This window comes from Echeneis naucrates, chromosome 7 (assembly GCF_900963305.1).
Source record: "Echeneis naucrates chromosome 7, fEcheNa1.1, whole genome shotgun sequence".
Classification (NCBI taxonomy): Eukaryota; Metazoa; Chordata; class Actinopteri; order Carangiformes; family Echeneidae; genus Echeneis; species Echeneis naucrates.
Genome location: NC_042517.1, coordinates 21,186,192 through 21,213,262, shown reverse-complemented (window position 1 = coordinate 21,213,262; position 27,071 = coordinate 21,186,192). Strand labels below are relative to the sequence as shown.

General features: G+C 43.2%; 1 protein-coding gene across 1 annotated transcript in view; it reads right to left on the bottom strand.

Annotated features, from left to right (window-relative positions):
* hdac7a (histone deacetylase 7a) overlaps positions 1-26,566 on the bottom strand; it is a 45,259-nt gene extending 18,693 nt beyond the window's left edge. Inside the window, exons 1-3 of the mRNA XM_029505503.1 lie at positions 26,326-26,566; positions 25,982-26,218; positions 10,283-10,348 (exon numbers count right to left, since the gene is read on the bottom strand). Of these exons, the coding sequence (XP_029361363.1) occupies positions 10,283-10,348; positions 25,982-26,218; positions 26,326-26,566 (544 nt within the window). The remainder of the gene's footprint in view (positions 1-10,282; positions 10,349-25,981; positions 26,219-26,325) is intronic.
* Positions 26,567-27,071: the final 505 nt, after the last annotated feature.

Genomic DNA, 27,071 nt, shown 5'->3' with positions numbered 1-27,071 from the left:
CATGAGGCCAAAGGTGGAAAGCATTATTCAGCACAGTAGGGTTGTATGTGTGTGTGTGTGTGTGTGTGTGATGTAGGCGTGTCAGCAAGTCATTATGTAAACCAGCAACAACGCCATATTACTGCCGGTTTTGTTCCATCAGCCATTGGCAATGAGCTCATTAATCTTCTAGATCACCAACAGCTGACTGTGAGTGTGTGTATGTGTGTGTGTGCGTGTGCACGTATGTGCGTGACTGTGTAACAAACACACAGCTGACATTTGGATTAAACCTTCAGACTTGTTCCTGCCTTTTCTATTATTTTCTTGCGATCACATGTTCTGATTAGCCAGGACTGGTTCTACAGGTCAGACCAGAATGTACAGGAATCCGTTTCTGTCTCTGTCCCTCCCCACTTCCTCACATAGAGTGGATGTGTTGACACCAGGGCACAGCTGAGGAGACCAAAAAGAGCCCACTGAAGGAGAGCAAGGACAATGAAATTAGAAGAGGAACAAAAAGGAAGCCAAATACAAAACAGATCCCACAAACTAAAAACGAGGAGAAAGACAAGACAGACAAGTTGGTTCCCTGCAAGTCATCCATCCTCAACAACCTGCAGAGGACAGACAGCTGAGAGACAGTACAGTCAATGGTCCAACTGTGTCTCTGCAGCATGACATGAATCATATAAAACTGTACCTTTTCCAGCCAGAAGTTGTCACCGCCTGCGGTCTCTGAGAGGCTGCTGAGGGAAAATATTCTTTATCTCCATCATGATTGGACAGTCTCGACACATCACTCTGTGTGTTTCAGTCTGTGTCGGTTCTCTGATCTAACTTTACAGCCTGTTTGTTCAGTTACAGTTGCAACTGTTAAAATATTTCTCTTCCTCACAGAAATGAGCTTGCAGAAAACAAAAACCTGAGCTTAATGCATTTTAAACCAACTAACATAGAGATTTGCTGAGCAGCCACAGAAAAAGTAATATAAAATGAATAAATAAATAAATAATAATAATAATAATAATACAGAGGCATAGTGGTCAGTGCTGCTGCCACAACTAGAAGGTCGCAGGTTTGGTTCCCAGGCCTGGGGCCATTCTGCACGGAATTTGCATGTTCTCCCCATGCCTACGTGGGTTTCCTCCAGGTAGTCCATCCAAAGACATGCAAGTTTAGATTTATTAGTGACTAAAATTTGTCTGTACGTCTGAGTGTGAGTGGTTGTTTGTCTCTGTCTGTGTCTGTGTGTTGGCCCTGCGATGGACTGGCGACCTGTCCAGGGTGTATCCCACCTTCACCCGATGTGAGCTGGGATTGGTTCCAGCACCACCCACGACCCAGAAACGAATATGCGGGAGAAAATTAATTAATTAACAAATGAATACATACATACACACACACACACACACACACACACACCTAAAAAACCACATTCCAGATGCACATAACTTTCACAAATTAATCATTTAAAAACAAAATATAAAACTTTATTTAAAACAATAAAGCTGCTGCAGCAAAGACACAAAGACAACCCAGCCCTTTAATGACAGCAAACTATTTGTGTGTGTGTTTGTGTGTCACTAACAGAGGAAGGTTGATGTATAATGCAGCATGGGTCCAGTTTCCTAAGTCCTCACTGAGTTTCCATAAACATCCAGAAACAGGACTGTTGAATGTTTGGTCAGCAAGCACACACACACACACACAGACACACATACACAAAGATAGAGTGAGAGAGAGAGAGAGAGAGAGAGAGAGAGAGAGAGAGAGAGAGAGAGAGAGAGAGAGAGAGAGAGAGAGAGAGAGAGAGACAGAGAGAGAGAGAGAGAGAGAGAGAGAGAGAGAGAGAGAGAGAGAGAGAGCTTGCATAAACAAGTGTGTTAAGAAAAGACTCTCTCCCACTCTCTTGCTCTCATTCTCTCTATGGCTCCCTCTTGGTCTCTCTCACGCTCTCTCTCTCCATGACCATCTTTGTCTCTCTCTGTGGACTCAGTAAGATCAATGCCGCATGGATATTAATAAGAAAGCTCTAACTATATCTCAATGCCCACCTGACAACAAGCTGCTCATCCATAGATGCACACAGAGTGAAGGATCAGTCAAGTTGAAGTCATACCCATGTTCAGTAAATATTCGGCAGTGTGAAAACCCCAGTAACACTTCTGCATCAGGCAGCTAGCAGCAGGATCTATAATTAGACAGAGAGCTCCACTCCCCTCCAGTCATCTTTTACTGACAGCCACATCCTCTTTTCTTAAACTCCTTCTCTTTCTTCTACTCCCTCCCTCTCAGCAAATACACTGTGTTTGCTGACAGTGTCAGAAACCAAACTCTTGATCTCATTATTTCATTCACACAGTGTGAGCTTCACGATCTAAATGGGTTTTAAAAAAGTTTGTGAGTGCTGCATAACTGGAACAGATGAAAGGAGGAAGAGAAGGAAACACTGTGTGTCCGCCGAACACTGCAGCCCCCTGCCCAGCCTGGAAACACTAACCACATCTCAGGGGTTTGTGCTGCTTCTCTTCAGATCCTCCTGCTCTGTTTTTCAACCTCCACACTTGGACATGGCCAAAAGCTCCTGCCGCTGCTCCATCCCATAAACAACAGGGATTGTAGCCGTGGTAACGAGGGGCGGTCAGCCCTGCAGGAAGTTGAGTCTATAAAAACACAACAATGAGAGACCCAAGAGGCTTCCTGTTTAAGAGCTCAGTTTAGACTCCCATTTCCTCCCCGCCCCTCCCCCCGTTGTGATGGCACTGCCTTAGTGCCCTTGAGCAGCAAAGTTTGAGTACTTGAGTACAATGTTAAAAGACAGTAACATAGAACCAACCACCGTTTATTACAGTCTCAGTTTGTTTCTGTCCCTCTGGCATACCCACACACACACAAAGTAGCAGCTGGCCACATCACTCATCCCTCTGCACCCTAACTGTCAGAGAGAGCTGCCTAACAAATCACATTTTCCTTTGCTCTAACTGTACTGCTTCAGTGAAAAGCTGAGAACATTAACAACTAAGATTAATGACTAACAATGGCCCTGAAGGCAATACACTAATGTCCTGAAAACAAAGACACATATATCTATTACCGACACACAGAAAACTACCTGGCAAATTATTGACAATTGAGTTTAATTTTTCTATCAATTTAAATTGTTGCTAGAAAATGCTGCATTTGTGTTGTTGTTTCGAATTTCTGCTAACACTGTTCAAATATATTTTTTTGACATTTGGAGTAATAAGCAGAAAAATACCTGATAATAAAGCTAGAGTCCAGCTTAGTGTCTCACAATGAGATGAGATGACACTTAGTCTTGATGCCACATTAAACTAATCCCCTGCTGACTGCAGCTGTGCGACAGAGCAGGTGGGGGTGGAACGAGAGGGCATGTTTTTTTAGTGAAACTTGCCAGATGATAATGTGTCAAGGGTTTCTCAGCCAGGGCTGCAGCTACAGACTTACAGTGTCAGGATCAGCTCACTATGGCTTTAGGGAAGCGCAATGTTTCTGCAGAAATTACCTGTCGGTCAGTGATGTCAGTATTGCTGACTGTTGTCTGTCTCTTGACCAGCTCATGATCAAAGCTACTTCTTCCTACGTTTATTAGAAACATGATCCGATCATCTGGAAGTCATCTCTTCCTGTGACACACAGAATTTTCACATCCCAGCTCTTCTAAAAACTCTTGTAGGAGTTTTCCACCTCAGTGTGTGTTGTTAAAAAATGTAGATGTTGTTAAGAATCTGTGTTGTGTGGATCAAAGTAAAGATGTCCTGAGTAAAAGGTGCAGGGAAAGAGTTTGCAAAAAAAAAAAAATCAACCAAGTTTCTAAATCTACCTTGTGCAATACAGGCTCTCTATGGTTAGCCTGCCAGTTATCATCAGATATAATTTACTCTGTGTGTGATTGTGTATGTCAGTTTGCAAGTGTGTTTAAGTGTGTTAAAGTGATAAACATAATCACTTTGATATTTCATGTATTTGATGAGAGAGGTTGTTAATGCATAAGAAGCTCAGTTCTATTTTCAGGTTCAGGGTTTTGTAATGACTCTCAGTCACTCATCCTCTTCTTTCATTTTAATCTACTTTACTTTATTTTAGTGCACAAAAAACTCAACCTCAACACCTATTTGAGGAAAAAAGGAAAATAAATCAGAAGTGTTTCCTCCCTGGTAGGTCCCACCTTCCCATTCATGCTCGTCTGTCTTTCTTTGCCATCCTGGCTCTTACTGACAAACACATCTCCAAGTCCCCCGCCTCTCTCTCTCGCTCTCCTCCTCCTTCATCCTGAGGAATCCACAGCTGTCTCTCACTTTCAACACCTCTTGTCTTCCCAAGGCAGCTGCCAAGGATGAGGTTTGTATGTGTGCACAGATCCACTTGCCTACAACTTTCGCCAAACTATTTCTATATTTATGGTTTTGCTCTTTTGGTGCAGGCTTGAGTGTAAATGGTGGTGGTGTGCATGCATGTAAGCCTGTCTTAATGCATGCATGCCATTACTTGATTCACTTCAATAAGAAGATGTCAGACATTTACACGTTTAAATGAGGATGAGGCAGCACCTTCAGCATCAGATAGACTTTTGGTTCTCATCATCTTCGCTCAGGTTCTAGTTCAGGACAGAAGCCCTTCAGTTAGTGTCACAATATCTGCTGATGACTCAGCTGCATCTTCAGGGATGGTTGGAAGCAGATGCGTTTCTGACGGCAAGCAGTTCAAACATGGGGCTAGCTGGTTAGCATGCTAAAGACATGATGAGGTTTACTGTTGCTATTGTAACATCTATATCCATTTCCACCACAAACCATCAAAAGGGATTTTCTTAGATGTTCTTGTTTCAGGCTTCAGCCTCATAGATGTGGACCAAACCTCAGAACATTTTAGTCACACATGTAGTGTCCTGTAACTGTAAAACTTAGGCCAAATTGTTTCAGGTCATTATGAAGGGGAATTGTTTGCATAGTGAGAATACCATCAGGGCAGCATCACAAGAAAAAATTTAGGTTTTGTGAAATGACGTGTTGATGAATTTGGCTTTTTCTTCTTCTGAGATTCATGAACAGGCCTCATAAAGATGAAATTTCAATTAGAAGCATACTAAAAATACAACTTCACTGAGCTCAGACTCTGTACAAACATGTCTGTCACCTGCTTCTTTAACCACCCGAACCCTAACCCACCCCACCACACAAACACAAATATACACACAATTACACAATGCATGTATGTGAAGACTCCTGTCCGTCAGATACCAGGTGTGTCAGCATCACACAGGTTAGCTGATTATCTCCAGAGCAACTACTTGAAAGGAACAGTGAAACAGTTGTTAATGTGCACAACTTCACAAGAGCCCCAACAAAGACAACAAGGTCAGTGAAACTTTCAAGACAAGAAGACAACAAGTTTTAGGTTCAGCTCCCAGGCCTGTAGTGTTTTTGTGCTGAGTTTGCATGTTCTACCCGTGTTTGTGTGGGTTTCCTCCAGGTATTCTGGTTTCCCACCATCCAAAGACATCTTGTTTGGGTTCACTGGTGACTCAAAATTGTCCGTAGATCTGAGTGCGAGTGGTTGTTTGTCTCTGTCTGTCTCTGTGTGTTGGCCCTGTGATGGACTGGTGACCTGTCCAGGGTGTACCTCTACCTCATCCTCACCCAATGTGAGCTAGAACTGCCTCCAGCAACCCCGAGACCCGGAAACAGATAAGCAGTAGAAGATGAATGTATGAATGAACACATAAACATAAATACACACAAACACACACACACACACACACACACACACACACACACACACACTTCTCTTTAACATCAAATACATTCCTCACATTTCCGATAGGTAATGCTGTTCAACTCAGCAGCTCACTCCAAGAGCCCCCCATCAGATGCACATCCCACTCATATTGGTCCACCTTTATCATCAGAAGCGACAATAAACACACAGAGAACAGACACTTCCTTTATAGCCAAACAAACCTGGCTCAGAGCAACACAGTGGAATCAGCAGCAGTCTTCATCTCTTCTCACACATATTTTAGAAAGAGGAAACGAAATTTCAAATGAAATTAAGGATCTTGCTGATTATCAGTGGTGCAAAGTGAATCATGAAAACAGCAGTGACAGATACGCTGAAAGTATGTGTGGTTCTCGTGGTGAGATGGTAGCAAAATGCTTAGTGTAAATAAGAACAAGCCTAGAACTCAGCCTCACTCCACTTGTAGTTCCACACCACGCAAACCTGCTACAGTTCTCTGCTGAACAAAGATAAAGACTGCTGGGAGGCAAATGTGTCTGACCTCTTTCCTTTAGTTTGTACAGTAAGCCAGCGACCAACACAAATCAACACAACAGCAACAGAAACAGCTTCAGCTCTGTGGCACAACTTCAATAAAGTGAAGTGTTGGTGTGAGATGGAGCTGCTGACAGGAGTTCGACTTTCTGACTTTGCCTCATCCTCCATTTTCTTCTCTCCTACAGATTACTCAATTTCAATGAACATTATCCCTATCTATCATACTTTTCTTTTTTAGCATTCTTTTCTGGGTAAAAAGTGAACATGTTCCAGGAAGGTGCCTCATGAATATGCACAGTCACACTAAGCTATCTGTGCGGACATTAACATTCTTGTACACAGGCTCTGCACAGCGGTGAGATGTGAACACGCACACACACACACACATACACACACTCTCACTCACTCACTCACTCATAAATTCATGTATGCAGACATTAACGAAGCAACATGCTCAAATCAGTTTATTTCTTTGATTCCTTTATTTCTTTTATTTCCTTAATTTGTCACTGGTCAATCACCTTCAGTGTCCCACAGGGGACAGTTAATTTTACAGTAAAGGCTCTGGGCAAAATTAAAAGACAATTGTGAAGAAGTGTGTCTGTCTGTGCAGGCTCTTAAACCACTGCAAATGAACACGAATAGGAGTGTAATGGTGCGCTAAAGTTACAGTTTGGTGTGTATTTCAGTCTAGAAAATACTGTTCGGTACATTTTCAGTCCAGAAAAAAGAAAAAAGTGATTTTTTAATTTTTTATCAAATTGCAAGCATTAAACATAACACAATTCCATGAATAAAGGGTACTAGGTGCCAGATGGCTCCGTGTGGCTCGTCTTTACTAACAGTAGACTGGGTTGTTAGTTACATTATTTAACTCAAATTTGTTTGGGTAGCTTAAGCTCAGTGAGGCAGCAATGGTCTACATGTTAAACGATGTCCCTATGATGGCTCGACAACAACATATGGGGCTTTGCAAAAGTGTTTCATCACTGGGAGGAAACAAGAAGTGGTGAGTAGCTCCACTTTGTTTCAGCTTGGTAATATTTTCGATGTATTCAGTACACGTGTACAGTACTCATACCAAACTCCCTGTACCAAACAGTTTGGTACGAATACAGATAACGTTATACCCCTAAGCAGTAATGCATCTAGTTTCCTTCCTCTTTGTGATATTGAACATATTTTTCTCTGTTGTGTGTGTGTGCATAATAACACATCTATATGCAAAGACACACACACACACCACTGACTCACATTAAACAGACATGTATTATTTGTCTCTCTCCTGAAGAAATTAGCCTGAAGCTGTAAACATCACTGCGGAAACATGCATACACATACACACACACACACACAAATCCACATATGGAGACATAATGAAGCTACAGGTAGAAATCTATTTTCTTTTCCGACTAATAAGTTATCAATACTGATCAATCACCTTCAGTGTCACCACAGGGTTTAATTACTGAAATGTTTCAGTAAAGGCTTTGGGCAAAATTAAAACTAAATTATGAAGAAGTGTGTGCGTGTGTGTGCGTGCAGGGGGGAGGGGGTACCATAAATCACTGTAACACAACAACACAAACAATTACTGTACACTAATGCATCTAGGTTCCTTCCTCTTTTTGATATTGAATATATTCTTCTCTGTTGTGTGTGTACATAATAATCCATCTATGTACACAGACAATCCAACATGTGCACGCACACACGTTCAACAAATATGTATTGTGTGTTACTCCCCTTCCATTACACAGAATTCGTGAAACTAGCCTGAAGCTGTAAACACACACACACACACAGACAGAGGTAAAAGGGATCGAGTAGCACTCAGCCATCTGATCTGATGGGAGTTGGTGTTAGTCACCTCTCTGGTCTGAGGAGAATATGATCCAGCCATTTCTCTTTAGATTAGACAATATCTGGGCCAATGTCAGGCTGTGATAAAACATGTATCACCTACAGCTTCAGATCGAAGCTCAGTTCGGTTCGGGCTCGGTTGGGGGTGTGTGTGTGTGGGGGGGGGGGGTTGAGTCTGTATCTGAGGGAGAGACAGGGAGAGTCAGGAGTCCTGAGGGATGCAGACTGCTGCTGGAGGGCAATAGTTGACCAGTTACCAGCTGACCATAGTGAGGAGGCTGAAGCACAAAGGCCAACACAACATGAACTGTTGTGACCGACTAATTAACCTTAACAACAATGTTCCCTCAGACCACCACCCCACACACAGAAACACAAAACACACACACTGTATCTCTGAGCTAAAATACTTTTAATGTGTGTAGGCTGAGAAACAGAAACTAACGCACTGCTGTGGGGCCCTAGCAAGGTATTATATAACATTACCCATGATATATCAAGTGAGTTCATGCACAAGGTGGGACAATTGGGCAATTGTTCAGCAAGTCAAAAATAGCCACCTGCTTCATTGGCGTCTCTGAATACAGCCAGTACAACCACGAGCAATGAACAGCCTGTGTCTACGCTGCAGGTCAGCTCAAGGGACCACAGGATCCAAATTCACCCTCATACCTACACAGGTTTAATTGGATGTTGATTCGATAAATCTGATGAGCTGACACTAGAAGGAAAGGCTGCACAGCTAGTATTGAATAACCAGCCTCCTGTGTTGTTTGATGTTATAACAGCTTTGTATTGAATGCAGACTAAACTTGTCGATTAAATATTGAAATGAGGTCACATGACTCAATTAGAGCATCTCTAAAGAGTTTTTTAATGTTTGTTTTCCTGCCACTACACTCCCCATTTATCTGCGCTTGGGACTGGCACCAGCCTACCACTGTTTTGTGTTATGGCTGGGGTTTGAATCTGGGGCCTCTGCATGCAAGGGATGCTCTCTACCACTGAACTATGGCCCTGGGCAAAGTAGCTCTATGAAGTAAATAAACACATAAATCATCACATATTGGATGGACAGCTGGATATGGATTAAATCATTTAAAAGTCAATCCATTTGACTTTGTTGTGATTGTGTGTGGCATGGCTTGCAGGCTTTTATCATGGTTTGCAGGTCTATTGGTAGTTTAAAGGTCTTGTGTTCTGGAGAATTTTTAAAAAGGTAATTGTTGGAACCTCAGACTATGAACACGCCCCAGATCAGGACTGGGGTGAAGATAGAGAGATTCGAGGAGGAGGACAAAGGAGGGACAGGCAGTGTCAGTTGTCCCTTGTGGACCACACACATGTAACCAGACCCTGCTGCCCGGCCATGACCTCACTGGGTTTTTCCACACACACAGGGTTGAGAAGAGCCTGGCACAGCAAGAACCAGCTTCCATTGAAAGAGTCATGCGTTGTAATCCTACACAGTATGATCACCGGACATGCTTCAAAGTGGACAATGCTCATCTAAACTAAGGCATCAAACAATTGGTACAATTGGTAAAAACTGAGCTGAGAGGATGATGAGACTGAGCTGCTGCTTAGAGACAATATGAGGAACACAATCCTACACATGATGACCTCTTTAATCACATGCAGAAGATACATTTGGATCGATTATGATGACACAATCACAGTGTAATTGAAAAGCGTGAACTGAATTGTACCACTACACTGTGCCCACCGTTTATAGTATAAATCGTATGCATCTACAAGAAGATATATTTTTGCAGCAGCTGCACTTCACATACAGTAGAAACCAGATTTCTGAAGCCACACAATGAAACCACATAGGACTAAGTACGTCTCTCCAACTAGGCCAACACCTGTTTTGTCCTTCTCTGCAGTTTTCTCAGAGGCGAACAGATCAGCTCATTCTGGAAAGACTGCTGTCACCCAAAGTGTGTGCATGCATGCCATAAGAAATGTCATAAAGAAGACAAGATGTTGCCCAAAGGGGGACATGGCAGCATTTTTCCACATGAGTGTTGCAGACGGGCAACTTAAACATTTTGAGTAAAATGTTACTGACCCACAACACAAACAACTTGCTGAATTGGAGTTTAGTCCAGTTTCTTCAGGAAAATAAAGGTCCTACCTGCCACTGTATGAAATATGCTGTATCTGTTGGTCTTTATGATGTTCCCAGAGATGCTGGTTCCATCTGAAACAAACAGAAATATGAGTAAGTGTCATGAAACATTAATACACAAGTCTTCTCACTACAAAATCCTCCAGACCACTGCCAGCTGCTCCTGAAACCTTGGGTAGCAAAATAAAAGTCAATTAAAAAGGTGACAGAATTCTGAGAGGTTTAACTTGACTCAATGTGGCTGCCTGATGGGCAGAGCTGATCAGCATCTGACCTCTTCCCGTGACCTCATACGCACCTGTCAGGTGTTATCTGTGACCGTGTTCTGCACAGAAAAACCATGAGATGTGTATTGGCATTGGAAATAAAACAAAAGCAGGCCAAAACGTTTGTGTGTTAGCCAACATCTCTGCACTAGCAAAAACTTCAAAAGGTCACAGACAAAGGCAAAAAAGCTGAAAAACATTAATATTATATTGAATAACATCTGATAGAATCTCACAGGCTCTCCAACAGTTTTTGTTTATGTCTTTGTGCGTTGTGTGTTTGTGTGAAACGTGTGTTTCTATAAAAATCCTTTCAGGAACTTCCTTTCAGTAGGAAATTAGTGATTTCCAATTGGTGGTGTTTGACAGCAACAAAAAATTAAGCTGAACCACATAAACAACAGAAGAGTTACTGCATCATTATCATAATAATATATAATAATCATCATATATGATACGATCCTTAAACATGAAGTGAGCAGTTAAAACAGCATATGCGTAAGTCAAGAGAGTGGTGTCGAGCGGTAGTTAGGGTTAGGGTTCCCACGGTAGGCTCGTCCTGAGCTCAGTTTCCTACCTTGTCCGACAGACTATGCGAAAACTTTACAGCCTTCTGAGCCGAAGTCCGAACACAGAAAATTAAGCTTGTCTCCGCTGGAGGTTGTGCTAAGCCCGTGTGTGCCGAGACACCGCGAACCGGTGCGAGGTGATGGAGGGAAGCAGATAGACAGAGACGGAGAGAGAAACAGTTCAAGCGGGGGTAAAAGAAAAGACACTTATCGGAGGGAAGTTGCAGAAAAGAAAGTCCGGCCCCTCCTGTCCTGCCCCTTCCTTCTCTCGCTCTCCTGCGCGCTCCCAAGCGTGCTCCCGCCGACAGAAATAGCAAGTGAGGAAGGATCCACCAAAAATAGTCATGACGTCACACCTGAAGCGCTATTGTTTTTCCCAGCAGAGCCGGATTTTGATTGGCTGCTGCAGCATCCAGTTAAATTCCAGCTCCTCATTGCTTTATCTCCTCATCCTTGAGCAGCCTGTCCAACACACTGCGGCGCCACCTGGAGGTACTCCCGTACCAAGACCAGCTGCAGGCTCCAGGCAGGGCCAGCCTCACGGTTGGACCCTCAACCTAAGGGGCCAGGATCTCCATTTTCACGGACCAAGTCCCACTCACCTAGTGGTCCCAGGACTAGGACCTAGTCCCTCACATTAGAATTATTTTATGAGGGAATGGTTGCAAAAATACAAAGAGCCTCATCAGCCGATGAGCCTGAACTCTCACTGAGCACATTCCTCTCATCCCTCCTGCTGTCCCTGACATGGATGATAAAAGACAGGATCCCTGAGTAGGTTCTGTCCTTTCAAACTTTTTCTTCCACCTCCAGGTGGGTACCAGAAAAATTAGCCAAATGAACGAGCTCATTTAGCTAGTTTCTCATTTGCATTTCCTGAGAATGCATTTTGGTTCCTATATTACTGAAACTAAGGCTGATCCTCAATGTCCTTAGACTGTGCATCCTAATATGAGGACATTATATTTTGGGTTCTCTTCTCCATTATACTTAATTTTGTTTAATTTACATCTGTGAGCCACATTTATGCTTGCTGCTGTCTAGTGGTCAAAGCATATTACAATGATCATTGTACAATCAAGATGACCAATAAGTCCCATTAATATGCATACCAAATAAAAGCTGAGGTCACAGAGGGTTTACAATCTGAGATGAGTGTGTGTGTGGCACAAGCAGTCAAAATTAAATTTTATTAAAAGTTTTTGCTCTTATAAAATACGCTGAACCAACACATTGTCAATTTCCATTATATAAAATCATACAGCATTTAATATGTTGTTTATCTTCTGTACTTAAACTTCAGTGAATGGATTAAACAGCACAGAGTTGTGATCACAGTGTTTACAGATTAAGTCCATATGGAATCGATGCTACTTGCAGCCTGTTATCAAAGAAAACAGCCATTATGTGTAAAATGTTCACAGCTCTGTTTGTTCAGTGGATCCCATTTAAATATTGCAGAGGAAGAAAAGCTGAGACTTTGTGCAACAGAAATCCTCCAACATATTTCCATTGGATTAACTGTGAAAAAGGCTCACAGTAAAACTTCCTGCTGAGCACAATTAACTCTTAACTTAACTATCATTTGAATTCTGGGGCGTCATAGAAAATAAAAATATTACTTAGTCTGTTTTCTTCTGTTCAATCATGAATCTACATGTTTCTGGAAACAATGAAAGGAAACATCAGCAAATCTCCTGTAGCACAAAACCACAAATTAATGAAAATGTTCAGTATATAAATATGGGATTTTGTTTTTTATGAATGAGGAGAGTAAACAACTCTTATCTTCTCCCTGCTTCTCTGATATTTTCTGAAATCTGTATATTCAGTTCATTTTTTGGAGGCAGAAACTGACATTTATTATGAGTTTCACTAACACTTCTCAGTGTTTTCCCCCACTTTCAACCGTCCTCCTGTTTCCACACGGTAAAAGTGTGAATGCTTTTTATCCTTTTTAACGATCTCGGCGTCAGTCGGGTCAACAACTGATGTTTCAAACAAATAGTGAAACCCTGAAGTGTGTGTTTGTCATTGCTGCTAGTGTGTCGCCACTCGCTCAGCTTCTATCAGTATGGGGGAGCCCAGCAACATTTCCAGAAACCCTCTGTGTGTGTGTGTGTGTGTGGGTGGAGACAACGACACAACTCAGTATGTGTGTTCAACAATATAAAGTGTGTGTGTGTGTGTGCACAAGCATAAATATGTGCGCACATATTTGTATGTGTTTGTGTGTGTGCGTGTGTGTGTGTGTGTGTGTGTGGTTAGTCCATTCAATTACACAACCCACCATGCAGTCTGAATCACATCCGGTTTCAAGCTGAAAATAACAAAACCACAGGGTGACAGAAAAGCACTGCACCAGGCAACCGTCCACAGGAGAGGATCACACTCACACACCTGCCCCCCCCCCCCCCCACACACACACACACACACAGTCTAGCACTGGCCATTTACTATTTTCCAAAAATAACATGATTTAAGAAGACTTCTCTCCTGCAGAAATGGAGTGTTTTGACACTTTTTGTCCGCCCATTGTTCAGACAAACTAAACTAAAACAGACTGCTGTTCAATAAATCTTGAATTCGCTAATTGGTGTGCATAAATATGTCACAAGTGACTGAAGGATAAGACGAATCTAAAATATCTTACAGATAAATAAGCACTCAGTCCATCCTGCACACAAGAGGAAATTCCTGCTAATTGAACACGAAGACGTGGTCAGTGCTGACAATATGACGCAGCTTGAGCTCAAACAGAAAGAAAACCAGCTGAACTCTTTCAGTTGTCAGAAGCATGATCATCAGTCATGCTTAAGAAGTAAAATCTGCTGGGGTGACAGCCTGAGTGACGTCTGTAGTGTTTTTTTTCAGTACTATATGGTGCAGGATGTGGCCAACTGTGAACTAACTATATAGTTACAGTACCTCCCGCCTGCAGAAAAGTGTGTTCCTGTGACAACACAAGATTTGACACAAAGGGAGAAAAACAGTTTGGATTTGACAAAATAACAAGAACGAAGCAGGAAAATGATTACCACATCTCATGATGATTCAGTTATATCTGCAGACAAAAATTTACAGTATTAGACATTGATGACACTTTCAGTTAATGAGGAGTGTGTGTGTGAGAGATAGATCACCCCCATGGTTGGACAGTATTTTGTTCGCATGGGCTGTTGTCGAGAAACTGTCCATGCGCTTATGCAAACATGAATGAGCCTGTTTCATGGCACACAACATTATTTCCACTCATTATGAAAGACGGTGGTCTCACTAAACTGCTTTAACTCAGTCTGTACTGTGGAATCAGCCAAGACGAGGGGTGAAAGAATTAGAAAGATAAAGAATAAAGAAGGGTTTGGCTGAGAGGGAGAGAGACTGTAATAACATTTGGCCTTGCTCTGCCAGTGGGGTCCTTCCTCTTGAGAAGCCAACAGGAATTTGAGGAATGCAGCATGAGAGGAAAAGGGAAGGAGGAGAGGGTGAAAAACACAGGAGCATGAAAGCAAAGAAAGAACAAGCCAAGAAGGATAGCAGGGAGGAGGAGGAGAAGGAGTGAGAAAGGCAGGGAATCCAAGGTGAGATGAAGATATATATAGAGAGAGAGGAAGATGAGGGCAGAGTAAAATGAGGGAATTGGAGGGAGAGAGGGAAGGAGTGTTTACTCTGCTGGGTTGAGTAAACACAAGAACAAAGGGGATAAAAATAATAAGCTGGAAAATATTTCATAGGAAAAACCTGTATGTGTATGTTTTTATCTTTGTGCAAGTGAGTGTGTGTTTGCATCACATTGACATTCATGTGTGAATATGTCTGTGTCTTATCTGTGAGCTAAAGACTCATTGTATGGCATCAAATTAGAGCTTTCTTTTCCTCTCAAGGTTTTGTCTGCACCAACAGCCTTACAGCCATACACCTGCAGAAAGATCCAAAGAGAGTCAACAGCAGCTCGTCTGCTGAAGCTCAGTTAATCATCATGAGCTTCATGAGCACAAACACACTTCTGCTCTATGGAGCTCCACACATTTAAAGGACTGATATGATTAAGTTCTCTCAGTGAACAGTGAGCTGCATTCATTCATTCGTTCATCTTCTACTGCTTATCTGTTTCTGGGTCATGGGTGGTGCTGGACCCAATCCCAGCTCACATTGGGTGAGGGTGGGGTACACCCTCGACAGGTCACTAGTCCATCACAGGGCCAACACACTGAGACAGACAGAGATGCACTACAGACCTACAGACAAATTAGAGTCACCAATTAATCTAAACTTGTATATCTTTGGATGGAGTACCCCGAGGAAACCCATGCAGGCACGGGGAGAACATGCAATTTCCGTACAGAAAGGACCCAGGCTGGGAACTGAACCTGTGGCCTTCTTGTTGCAGGGTAAATGACAAACACAATCCATTGATCAAAAATTGTATGCTGTGTGTGTGTGTGCAACCACAGAAACACTGTGAATCGCTGACAGGCAGTTTCCACAGATGACTGACTGTCATGTCATCACTAACTGGCATTATAGGTTACACCAAACAGACATATGACTTCTCTCAAAGCTGTGAATTAAGAGAAATATCAGAGACTCATCAGAGACACAGTGGAATCCTGAAACAGCTGAAACGTTGAGCTTCTGGGATGAAGGTGTGGGGGGGCAGATACACATCCAGAACGGTATCTACTGACAGAGAGGGATAATGGGCTCAGGATCTTTTGGATGTTTGGAGTCAAGGCAATTGCTTCAAAACACTGTGAGAAACCATACCAACCACAGGAAAATCCCAGAGATTTCAAAACACACAAACACACACACACACTCGCTCTCAAGACACAAAGTCGACTCAAATGAAAACTCTGGGTGTTTCCTACACACTCACGCTTCTCAGGCCTGTTGTTGTTCAGAGTGGTGGGTGTTCACAGGCCAAAAATAGATCTGCCCTCGTTCCCCATATCTCACTTTCAGTCCATCACTCTCTCGATCTATTCTTCTGTGTCTCTCATTTGTGTAACTACGAACCAGAAGAAAAAAAAAAAACCCAACTTAATGTTCCCATACGGAAAATATCACCTACTTTAGAGAGCATTTGACTGTGTGAATATGAGGTGGCCTGGAGGGAGAGATTTCTGTTGCATCGGAAGAAACATCAACATCATGTCTGACACATCCTGAAAAAGTTAGAAAGGGGAACTCTTGTTTTGTTTGCATGGAGGTAAAATCAGCATGTCCATCTCCAAGTGACTGTCTCCTTTTTCATGTGCCACTGCATCCACAGCTCTTCAAACCCCAGTAGCAATTGAATCACTTTGTTTTGCCTCAGGAACACCAATTAGAAGAGGAGCAGGGCTGTAAACAGAGGGCTTAGGGAGGACTCACAGGGAGCATGTTTAGTGGTTCACTTTCATCCTGATGAGGTGGACACTTTTAAATGAGTGGAATTGTAGTCTTTGTTAAACAAGCAGAAGATGGTGTGTTTTTGCAGCACAGTGTAAGAGTGGTTAGTGTTGTCGTCTCACAGCATTAAGGTTGTATGACAGATTCCAGTCTTTGGGCCTTTCTGTGTGGAGCTTGCATGTTGTTTGCATGCCTGTGTGGGTTCCTTTGGGTACTCCTGTTTCCTCCCACGGTCCAAATACATTTACATCTAGGTGCATTGGTGACACTAAATAGCCTGTAGGTATGGGTCTGAATTGTTATTCGTCATTTTATGTCTCTGTGTGCCATCCCTGACTGGCAGAGCCTGGATCAACCTCACAAACTCCGCCTGATCCACGCCATTTGGATATCTAAACTATGGCAAGCAGAGAGGCTGAAACCTGAACCAGTAAGTCACTGCTGGTGGTTTAAGGATCAAAGGCTGGATCACCATCAAGCCCCACAAGAGTCAATATCAATTAATATATCAATCAATCAATCCATCAATAAACTGATCTGTTCTGGAGAAGCTGAAAATCACATTCATTATCCAAGAAGTTTTCATAGATAAATCCTTGGAGTCCTCCATCTAAACATCTTAAACAAGATAAACCCTGAATGATCCTCATGTCTCCTCTGCCACCTCATGTCATGTGGAACACATTCTGCTCTGTCTCATGCGCCACCCTTGTCCATTTCTGTCATGACAGCAATTGCCTGGAGCTGGCAGGTTTTATCATAGCTTAGAGACACTTCAGCAGGACGGACAGACAGAAAGATGCAGCCTCATATTCAGTCTCTGAAGCACTTTCAGTGCAACTCAAACAGCTGATGTTCATTTAAATCTGGACTGTGATCCAAAGAGACAGCCATTTGGTCAACACCATCTGCCTGTCTCCTAAAGACATAGAGAGAGGAAAAATCTTCGTTCCTCCAGGGAAGAAAACGTGCTCAGACACCGAGAGACTTTTTTCAAGTTCGATTTGTCGGGTATAGACACCTCCTGTTTGCCATGGATCTGTGTCTGTGCTGATTGATGGCTTTGGAGCGCCTGCTGTTTTCTCTCAGTGAAAGGTTACCCCTCTCCTCCCCTTCTGCCCTCAGCGGGCCTTCAAGAGTCCCAACCAGAGAGAGACAGATGGTTTTTACTCTCAGGATATCCTGTTCTAAGTAGAGCTGCTGGGCTCAGTCTGACTTCCTCACCCCTCTTGACCTCTGACCTGCTCAGAGTTTAGGTCCAAATTTCTTTCACTTTGGCCTCTTCACTCCCTATCTCACTCTCTCTCTCTACATCAAGTGTAATGCTATCGTTCTTTTCTTCCTTTTCCTTGTTACTTCTCCATCAGCACATTTGCAGCAAACATCCTAAACTAACTGAATTTATGAACCAGGACACTGAGCCCTCTCTATTAGAGCACCTGTTAAACACACATAACCATCATTTATGTGCACTGAGCTGGGAAGCCACATAATGATTTTCAGGAGAACTCAGATGTTGTATTTCACACTTAGGCCTCCAACGCACTCAAGTTTCACCAGTTTACACAGGTTCATGCCAATGGCTAAAAATTCTTAAAAAACAATATGCGTGAATAAATATCAATGAGATAGGTGTAAGATAGAATTCAATAAATAAATAAACATTGGTAAAAATAGCATTATCTCCTGCATGAACTGTAAATGTGACTTAATGTTGGTCTCAAGAAACAACACTGTCTCCATCATAGTGAGGTGTTCAGTGACAGATGAGAAAATACACTTTCGAACGTCTATCCAGCCATGAAAAGGACCTGGATATAGATGTGCGTAACTTTTCAACTTCACATGTTTACAGATGAGCCACAAAGATGTGTTTACATTAGACTTTGTGAGGACGGCAGTTCTGAACTGTTTCTCTTTAATTTGCATAACTAAAAATATCTTGACAGCAAATGACAGTAAAAAGACACTGTGGTGTCTGATGCCACTCGTCTGTCACACAAAACCAAACACAAAATGACTTCTACATCACAAATATCTTCATTTGACTAGAAGTTTAAATTTCTCACCGTCAGATGAACTGGAAAACATTAGCTGACAAATGGTTGTTTGTGTTTTTTTAAGCTCGACAGCCCCACTGCTGCTCAGTGCGGTCAAAGTGGGTGATGACAAAACATTTGCTGTGATTAGAGGAATAATCAGCCTATCAACCAGTGACCTGGGTCAAGGAGCTGCATACAGCACCGTTTCCCAGGTGGTTTCCCATGAAAACCACCAGGTACCATTTATATAGTGGAGGCATTGCACACGCACACATGTTCTGTGTTTAAATTGGATTGTCACGGGCTGATTCCAGTTATGTTGCTGTGGAAATCCACACTTCCTGCTTCCTGTTGCGAGAGAAATTGCTACCATTGCTGCCCCCTTATCACTGGATACACAGGCAGCACAGAAGGAGGAAGGTCGGAGGGAGGAGGAAAGAAGGGTGGCTAGGCAGGCGATAAAAAACAGAAAGGACTGTGGTTGTTAAAGTCTTTTATGAAAACTTCAGGGAGAAAAATGCTGAGAAATGATTGAATGATAATCAGAGGTGATAGTGAATGATAATGATGATGATCATGATGATGATGAGGAGGAGGAGGACTGCAGGCCCATTGTGTATTTGTGGAGATGATGTTCCTCCAGTTAATGACAGTGTCTAGGTGACCTCAGCTCTTTAGTTCTTTGTGAATGAGCCTTCATCACTCCTCTTCCTCCTCCTTATCTATGGGACATGACAGCAACACGTAGCCTCTGCTCCAGCAAATAATTTGGCATTACACATTTATTACACTTCTGTATTATTATATTATGCCTATATTAACCAGTGTGCTGTGCAGACACTGGGCAAGTTTGACGATCCTAAACTTATTCTTGTAAATGGGCTTGTCTTGTCTTTGTCCAAGAAATACAGAAGGAAGCACCACCACCATCACCATCATCATCATCACCATCCTCTCAGGACAACTGTGGGAGATCAAACAGGAAATAAATGCGACCAGTTAGATGATAATGCATCATCAGGACTGATAGAGATACAGAGACAGAGACAATAGAGTGTAAAGACGTTCATGTCTGGAAAAAGAACAAATGCAACAAGTGTAATGTTAAATTCAGGTTTCAATTCAAAATGTCCTTGCCAGGGCTTTATTGTGAAGGAGCAAGAAAAAAATCCAGCCAGTTAAAGGGGGAGGAGGGTGTTTGGGATCAGGGTGGGCCTTCCAGCATTTGAGATTGTCTCAGATGGACACCAGGCACTCCCTCTCTTTATAAACAGCCTCTGGCTTCCAACTATCCTCTGCTCTGTTCTCCCTTCTTCTCCTCCTCTTCCCTTTCTTCTTTTACTTTACAGCTCAACTCCCACTTTACAGAACTTTTGGCATCCTCAGCAGAAAAGATTAAGAATTTGACACTCTTGGACCCCCCCACCCCACACACAAACAGCCCCAGCACGCCACCCCACACCCCTACCATTTGCAAAAGCAACACCACTAAATGCTGGGCTGACTCACTTCCACTGTGGGTGGCTCTGTTTCCAATTTTCTCACTCGCTCACCCTCCCCACCACCTTGGGAGAAAAGAAAAAAACCTTTGCCCAGAAAACAAACAGCAGCTAGGCAGAGAAGCAGCGGAGACATATTTCCAAGGAGCTCACTGTTAAAAGGACAAAGCTTGTCAGTGACAGCGCTAATGGGGGAGATCTGGTATAACGCTGGCTGTGCTTCTCCCACTTCTTTTCCCAAATGGTGACTGCAGTTTTGCTTTCTTTCTTTCTGTTTGGGAGAGTGTGGGAGGGGCAGGGAAGCCACAAAGGAACAACAACAGGAGGAAGCTGGTAACTTGAGGGAGCAAGAGGGATGAGGAGGAAGAGTGAGCCCCTCATCACGGAAACCAGACATCCCAGCTCAAGGAAACTAAACGCATATTCTCCACACACACACACACACACACACACACACACACACACACACAAAATGGCAAAACACACAAGGTGGCGACGTAACACTCATTCCTTTGCACCCTAACTTTCAGAGATAGTTGCCTTACCAGACTGTGGTGTGAATATCCAGCTTGAGTTACAGAATCCCGTCACTCATGTTTGCGCACAGTTCAGTCCAGAGAACTCAACACACACACAAATGCACACACACAATCTCAAGCAAAGTATCAGTTCCGTCTGTCCAACTGTTGAGAAAGTGAGGGGCCGCAACAAAAGGCAATGGAAGGAGGGAGGGAGAGAGCAAGGCAAAGAGAGAGGGAGAAAGAGAGATTAACCCTTCTGAGCAGACTGGTGGACTCTCTCCCTCCCTCTCTCTCACACACAACACACATAGGCATACACAACATACTCAAGTGCCAAAGGGGAGGAAGGGAGAGAGCGTGTGTGTACATGGTAGGAGATTTGTGTGTCAATCCGTGTGTGTGTGTGTTAAGGTAGGACAGAGCAGCTGGAAGGAATCCAGGGACAGCCAGCCTGGTAGAAAGAGACAATAGGAGGAAACACTATATCAGGAGGAGGCAAAATACCAGCACAAAAATAATTAGGAGACAGTGAAAAACAACAACCTCCACAGGGAAAACAGCCTGTAGCAAAAAGTCAAAGAGATTTTTTTGTTACAACAGGATATAAAAACCCCAAATCCACAAGGATCTGAGTTCACGAGGATGAGAGTTGCTTTTATTTTTGTCACTGCAACATCAACCACTTTGCTGTATCTAAGAAAATTTAAGAAGTTGCACTACTGCCAAACATTTAGCTTCTTCATGTCAACTGCAACTGTCTCTCACACACACACACATTCCCTGGTCTGTAATCACATCCAGTGATAAGAACAGCTTCCCTAGCTTGCTCTCAGGGCTACGACTGAGTCCAAGGTTGCTCTGATTAGACACACAAGGAGCTCCATTACATCTGTAATTCAAGTTCCTCCTTTGCAGGTCAACCCCTGTATGTGCATGTGTGTGTGAGTTTGTGTGTTAGGGGCTTACGGAGCAACTGATTGTTGAAGAGAACAAGATACCTGCAAAGGAACTGACTGATCTGACTGACTGATCGGATAAGTAGTTGTTGTCCATGCGCCACATTTCTTGTTCCTCAAATTTCTTAATGGTGTTAATAACACACATGGGTCACATACTAAATGTAATCTTTGTCCTCTGGACTTGGGGGTTGTGCTGCATCTTTGGGCCACATAAAAGAATCAGATCAGTGACCCAGAGATTCACCTTCAGAGGCTGATATTCAGCCTGATGCTTTGCAATGTGCATTATTAGAGTTATGATGGCCCCTGGAGACCATTGCCGCCTGCTCACTGAATTGAACTGACTCGCTGAAAACAGACACGACTAACAACAACAAACAGACACTCGCTGTACACAAAAAACACACAGTCTGTCTACAAACTAGTCATTGTGGGTGTGTGTTCTGGGGAGTAATAAAGTTTTCTGGTACTCATGGATTGTATTTCACTGTGAAATATTTCCATTAATTATTATCACTCAGAAAACAGCAACAAATATGGTTTTAATCCACTTAATTGACGAATTAATTTTAATCATGCTTACAAATTTTCACGCTGACACTGAAGTCTTAGGCATTTTCCTAAACTCAGAGCAGTGCATGTGCAAAGAAAGCACATTTGGTCTCAGGTTTGACAGCTGTTTTATTTCACTTCTTTTAAAGGAACCACAAATTTATTTTCCAGCAGCAAAGTTCATCTGTAAATTTTATCTAACAAATCAGATAAGCTTTACTGTCAGATTAGTCTTCTGAAATTAAAACCAGGGACATTGCTAGTTCTGTGGCGATGAAGGAATATTCACTGTCTTTATCTGAGAAATAAATAAATGGCGAAATATAAAAAAAAAAAAAAAAGTGGCCAAGCTGTTTCTCTCTCTCCCTCTCTGGATGGATCCTTTAGAAAATGTTGTGTGATCAGTCAAAGCCACTAAAATTAGGGTGGAGATGCATTATTTTTATGATGAAAATCGGTTGTTGGTTTGACTCTGTCTTTGGAAGATCCAGAATGTTCCTTAAACGGGGCTAGAGACCCTCAAAATGATGCAGACCATAAGAGCCTAGGTGAACAGCATGTAATAAATGTGAAACCCCTGGTTCACAATGAGACAGTGAACCAATCTGAGGTTAAAGTTGCAGGTTGAGTCTGAGACCTAAAGGAGCGGTATGCTGTTAATCAGACTCATTCAAGACATCTGAATCTCATTTTGGCTTCGTAAAACAATCCAAACAATCCTGTGCATCACTGTCAGTTGCATGTGCAACATATGGATGGTGCGCATACATGTGTGAGATTAAGTGTGTGTCTTAACCAGAGAATGTGTTTGCCATTAAAATGAATGGAAACAAAATGGGTGAAGTTCTTCTGGAGGGCTGGGTAATTACACATCTAAAATACAAATACACGAATACGCACACAAATATTACTTTATGTGCCCTCATCTACCTTTGCCAACGTATGCCTGGGGATTAAACTATTTTGCAGTATTTGTCCTATCAACACACACACACACATATTTTTATACAAAATTAAACTGCACAAATCAACATAAATTGACAGAAGGTGTGAAATATGATGAAGACACGGAGGAATGTGTTTAATGATGTTTGTATTCACTGCCTGGAATCATGTTTATGTGCATTTCTCCTGAGAAAAGCAGTGGGGCTTAAAAGCAGCCTGGAGTTCTATGGGGCAGAAGTCCCATGAGGGAAAAAAAATCATTCAACTTTTTCTGTGCAAACCATTTCTATTTACACAAACAAAGTCCTGGAGGCAGGACAGATTGAGGAGACAGAAGGACTGAGTGCTGAGGTCTGGGCCAGTGGAATCCAGTGGCTGAGTGTGTTGACAGGGGAACCAGGATCGGGAGAAGGAACAACTAAGGGTGAGGATGGTTTGGTGGTTTGGGACCAGAACCAGATGAGGACAGTACATACCATGGACAGAAGATATAAGGAAGTGGACTCAGTACAGAGGGTCATCAGTTGAGGGAGAAGATCAGAGGAGACACACGAACACACAAGCAGACGGAAACAACACAACCAGCAGCAGGGGGAGGAGATCAGAGCTACAGCAGGTCTGATCTCCTATTGTCATGCCTGTAAACATCCACAGAGCAGAAGGAAGAGCAAATTATCAATTTTATACATTTACAGAGAGTGTGTTACTGTTGAGTTCTGTTTCTGCAGCGTGTCTTAAGTTTATTTTATTTCCGTGTTAAAGGCTTCCATGCTCATCAATCTTGTTTCCAGCTGCAATGTTAGCTATATTAGCCACTAGCTGAGGAATGACATGGCGCAGCATTTGCATCCCAAGTTGGTGGAGACTAAAACAGATGAAATGAGAGTAGTTCAGTTCACAGAAACACAGCTATGTCAGATCATTACAATCACACTGTGCTTCCAAAGAAGAGACTGTTAATGCCAATTCATAGGTGATTAAGTCAGCAGTTGATGAAATAAAAGAACAGCTTCCTTGACTGTGACTGTGATTAGGCCAATAAAATTTTATGGTTTGGGTTTGGATTCAGAGAAAGTTGTGTGAATGAGTCTGAGCTTCATTGAGGTGCAACCAATAGAAGGAAGAAAGTAGGAGAGGAGAAAGAAGGAGAAAAGGAGGAGTAAAGACAGGGTCCTAGCAGCTACTGTCATTTGTGGGTCAGTATTACATCAGTAGGTTTATGGAAAAGGCTGGGAATCACTTCTCTACTTGACCTACTTAACGAATGTTAGTGTTAGAGGACATGAAATACACCCCCAGCCTCCCACCACTCACTCACTCACCTCCTGTCCGAGACCCAGCAACACACGCTCTGCTGTCATTTTGTTTTATTAGCAGTTGCTGAAAGACCATATGATTTTGGAAGCAGGGCTTTCAAATGTTTCTGAAAACCTGGAGTCCTGCCTGAAAAACTCTGGCCTGAGGGACTGTTTGGAATTTCCAACAGTCTTTTTTTTCCCGCCAGTTTATTTGCACTATACTAATATTTTCTAATGTGGAACTACGAAGCAGTCATCAGCTGAGCCTTTGGAATAAAATCTGCTCTACACTGCATTACCATCATTGTTAGTGTTGGGATTCTGACCATGTGCTGTGAACAAAAGGAGGCCTACAACCATGTTCAATTTTGAATATAGTTGTGCTGAGAACAAAAGATTCTTTGAAAATCGCACCAACCCCTTCAGCAGGTAAGGGTGTGGCCTGGAGTCTGGTGTGGCAAAACTGGGCCATAATGGTCAGAGGCCCCAAAAACTCTGCCCTCAGAGGACGGTTTTCCTGAGCAAGCTGAGTTTGTAAGGAACGTAGCACAGGGAAGCCAGGACTCAAAAGCACAACAGAGACTGGCTATAGACAACAATAGGCAGTATATTTCCAGGCAGAGGTCAATAGAAGGGAAGGCAGTCAGAGGTATCCAGAAAACATGAGGCAAAAAGACAAGGTCAAAAAACAAGCAAGGTTCAGTAACAACAAGACTATGGCTGTGGCTGAGATACCCTCAAGCACCCATTCGAAACATCTACCAACTTTAACATGGGAAACAGAGCTGTCCCTCTCTGCTGACTTTGAATTTTGGACCCACATCTGCCAAAATACATTTAAAATAGCTGGTTTTCTGATTCTCTCTCTCTGTTTGTTTAAGGTCAGGAGATGCGGCAGACGAGGAACACCTGAATCCCTTTTCATTAGTCTCCCCATTTATTCTCCATTCGCTAGTCACACTGTGCCAGAGTGCTCCTCATGTTCCTGGTCATTCGTAGTTCATCTCACTTTGGGTGTCTAATTTGTTCTCTGCCTCTCCAGACCTTTTGAACTGTCTTAGTTGCTAGCCTTTTGCTCCTGCCCGAGCAGTGATTTTTGTTTGCTGCTTTACACTGTTGTTTCCAGTCCTCACGGTGATTTTTTTCTTTTCGTTTTCCTTCTAGTTTGAGTGTGATTTTTTTTTTTTTTTTTGTTCCTGGCTTTTCTTGCTAGTTTTCTGATCTTGCTTTTTGTCCTGTTTTTGCAATCATTTTTAGCTTTTGCTTATGACTCCCTGCTATTGTTTTCCCCTGCCTAGCATTTGAACCTATTTTTTCCATTGGAGTTATCAAAGACTATTTTTGTGTAACTTTATTCCGTTGGCTGGGGACTGGACCCTCACCTGCCTGCCTCCTAAATTGCACCTACATCACTCTTCACCTACCACACATTTTTCACAATATAATTGCTCACAGGCACATTTAGGTTCACAACATACATCTAACATATCATTTTAATGTGCCACACCTTGGGGGATGAACTGGGGCAGGTTCAGGGGGCACTCTGTTGGGCCAGGCTGCAGGACAGCAGTGTGCTGTAGTCCTCTGACCTGCCCCACCCCAACCCTCTCCCAAGCTTAAAGCACCAAACCAGCTTTCTCAATTGGGATTGAAAACGCACAGGACAGAGAACACTCTAAGTTGCAGTTAGTCATGGCATGGCTTGGAGAGCCCGGCCTTCTCCAGTTGGGTGGCACAGGGGGCTGGTGACCTGGGGTCCTACGGCAAACGGTTCGATTGGGTGCCTGGGCTCTTCTGGGGACTCGTGGCTGGGGTTTGTCTCCTGGTGCTGTGTGGTGATAGGTCCATGTGGGGCCGACGGTGGCTGGTATGTGAAAGCTTGCCAGTTCCTCTCGCCCTTATGGGGCGCATGGGGGCTTTTCCCCGTGCATGGAAGAGTTCCTTCTCAGTTTGTGTGCGTCTGGGGCACAGGTCCGACAGCCCATGGCACCACAACCCCCCCACCTCTGCAGCAGCTCCCCCCTTTGGGTGCTTTCCCACAGGGGCATAGACAGGTTTCCGGGTGGGTCTCTTCAGCTGACGGGATGCTTCCAGTTTGTCTGGTGGGTGAGGGATGGGGTTTGGGGTGTGAGATGTTGATGGCTGGGTGATGGCTGGGTGATGGCTGGGGGATGTTGGGGTGTGGGGAGCACTCCTGTCCTGCTGCGACGTGCACTTGCTTGGGCGGTTCAGTGATGCTCGCCATTACCCACGTGGAACACTGGGGGCTGCAGTGTGCCATGTGGCTCTCTGGGTCTGGGAATTTTGGGAATGCCTGCATGCATGTATGGTTTCATTGTCCAGCTTGTGTTGGGTCATATCATGAAGAATTGATGAATCCTTGAATGAGTTGTTGTTTCAATCCATCGCTATGTACCCCATCTTTGACTCGGTTCCTCTGTTGGGCCACCTTCACCAATCTGGACTCCCACCTCTCCAGAGAGCTACACAGAAACCCTCTGGACTCCCATAAGGTTGAGTGAGGTGGCAGCAAAAGCAAAGGATCCTTCACTCCACCAGTTCCTACCAGCACCGACTGTTTCCCTTCCCTTCCCTTTCACTCAATAAAGATCAACAAACTAGCTTCCAGCGATGGTGGGTGATGATGTACTGAAATAATAAAATATTTAGCTGCAAAACTAAAATAACATCAATCTCATAAAAAGCTGACAAAAAAGCTTACGTCCATGCCACAGTCCTCATTCCTTGTG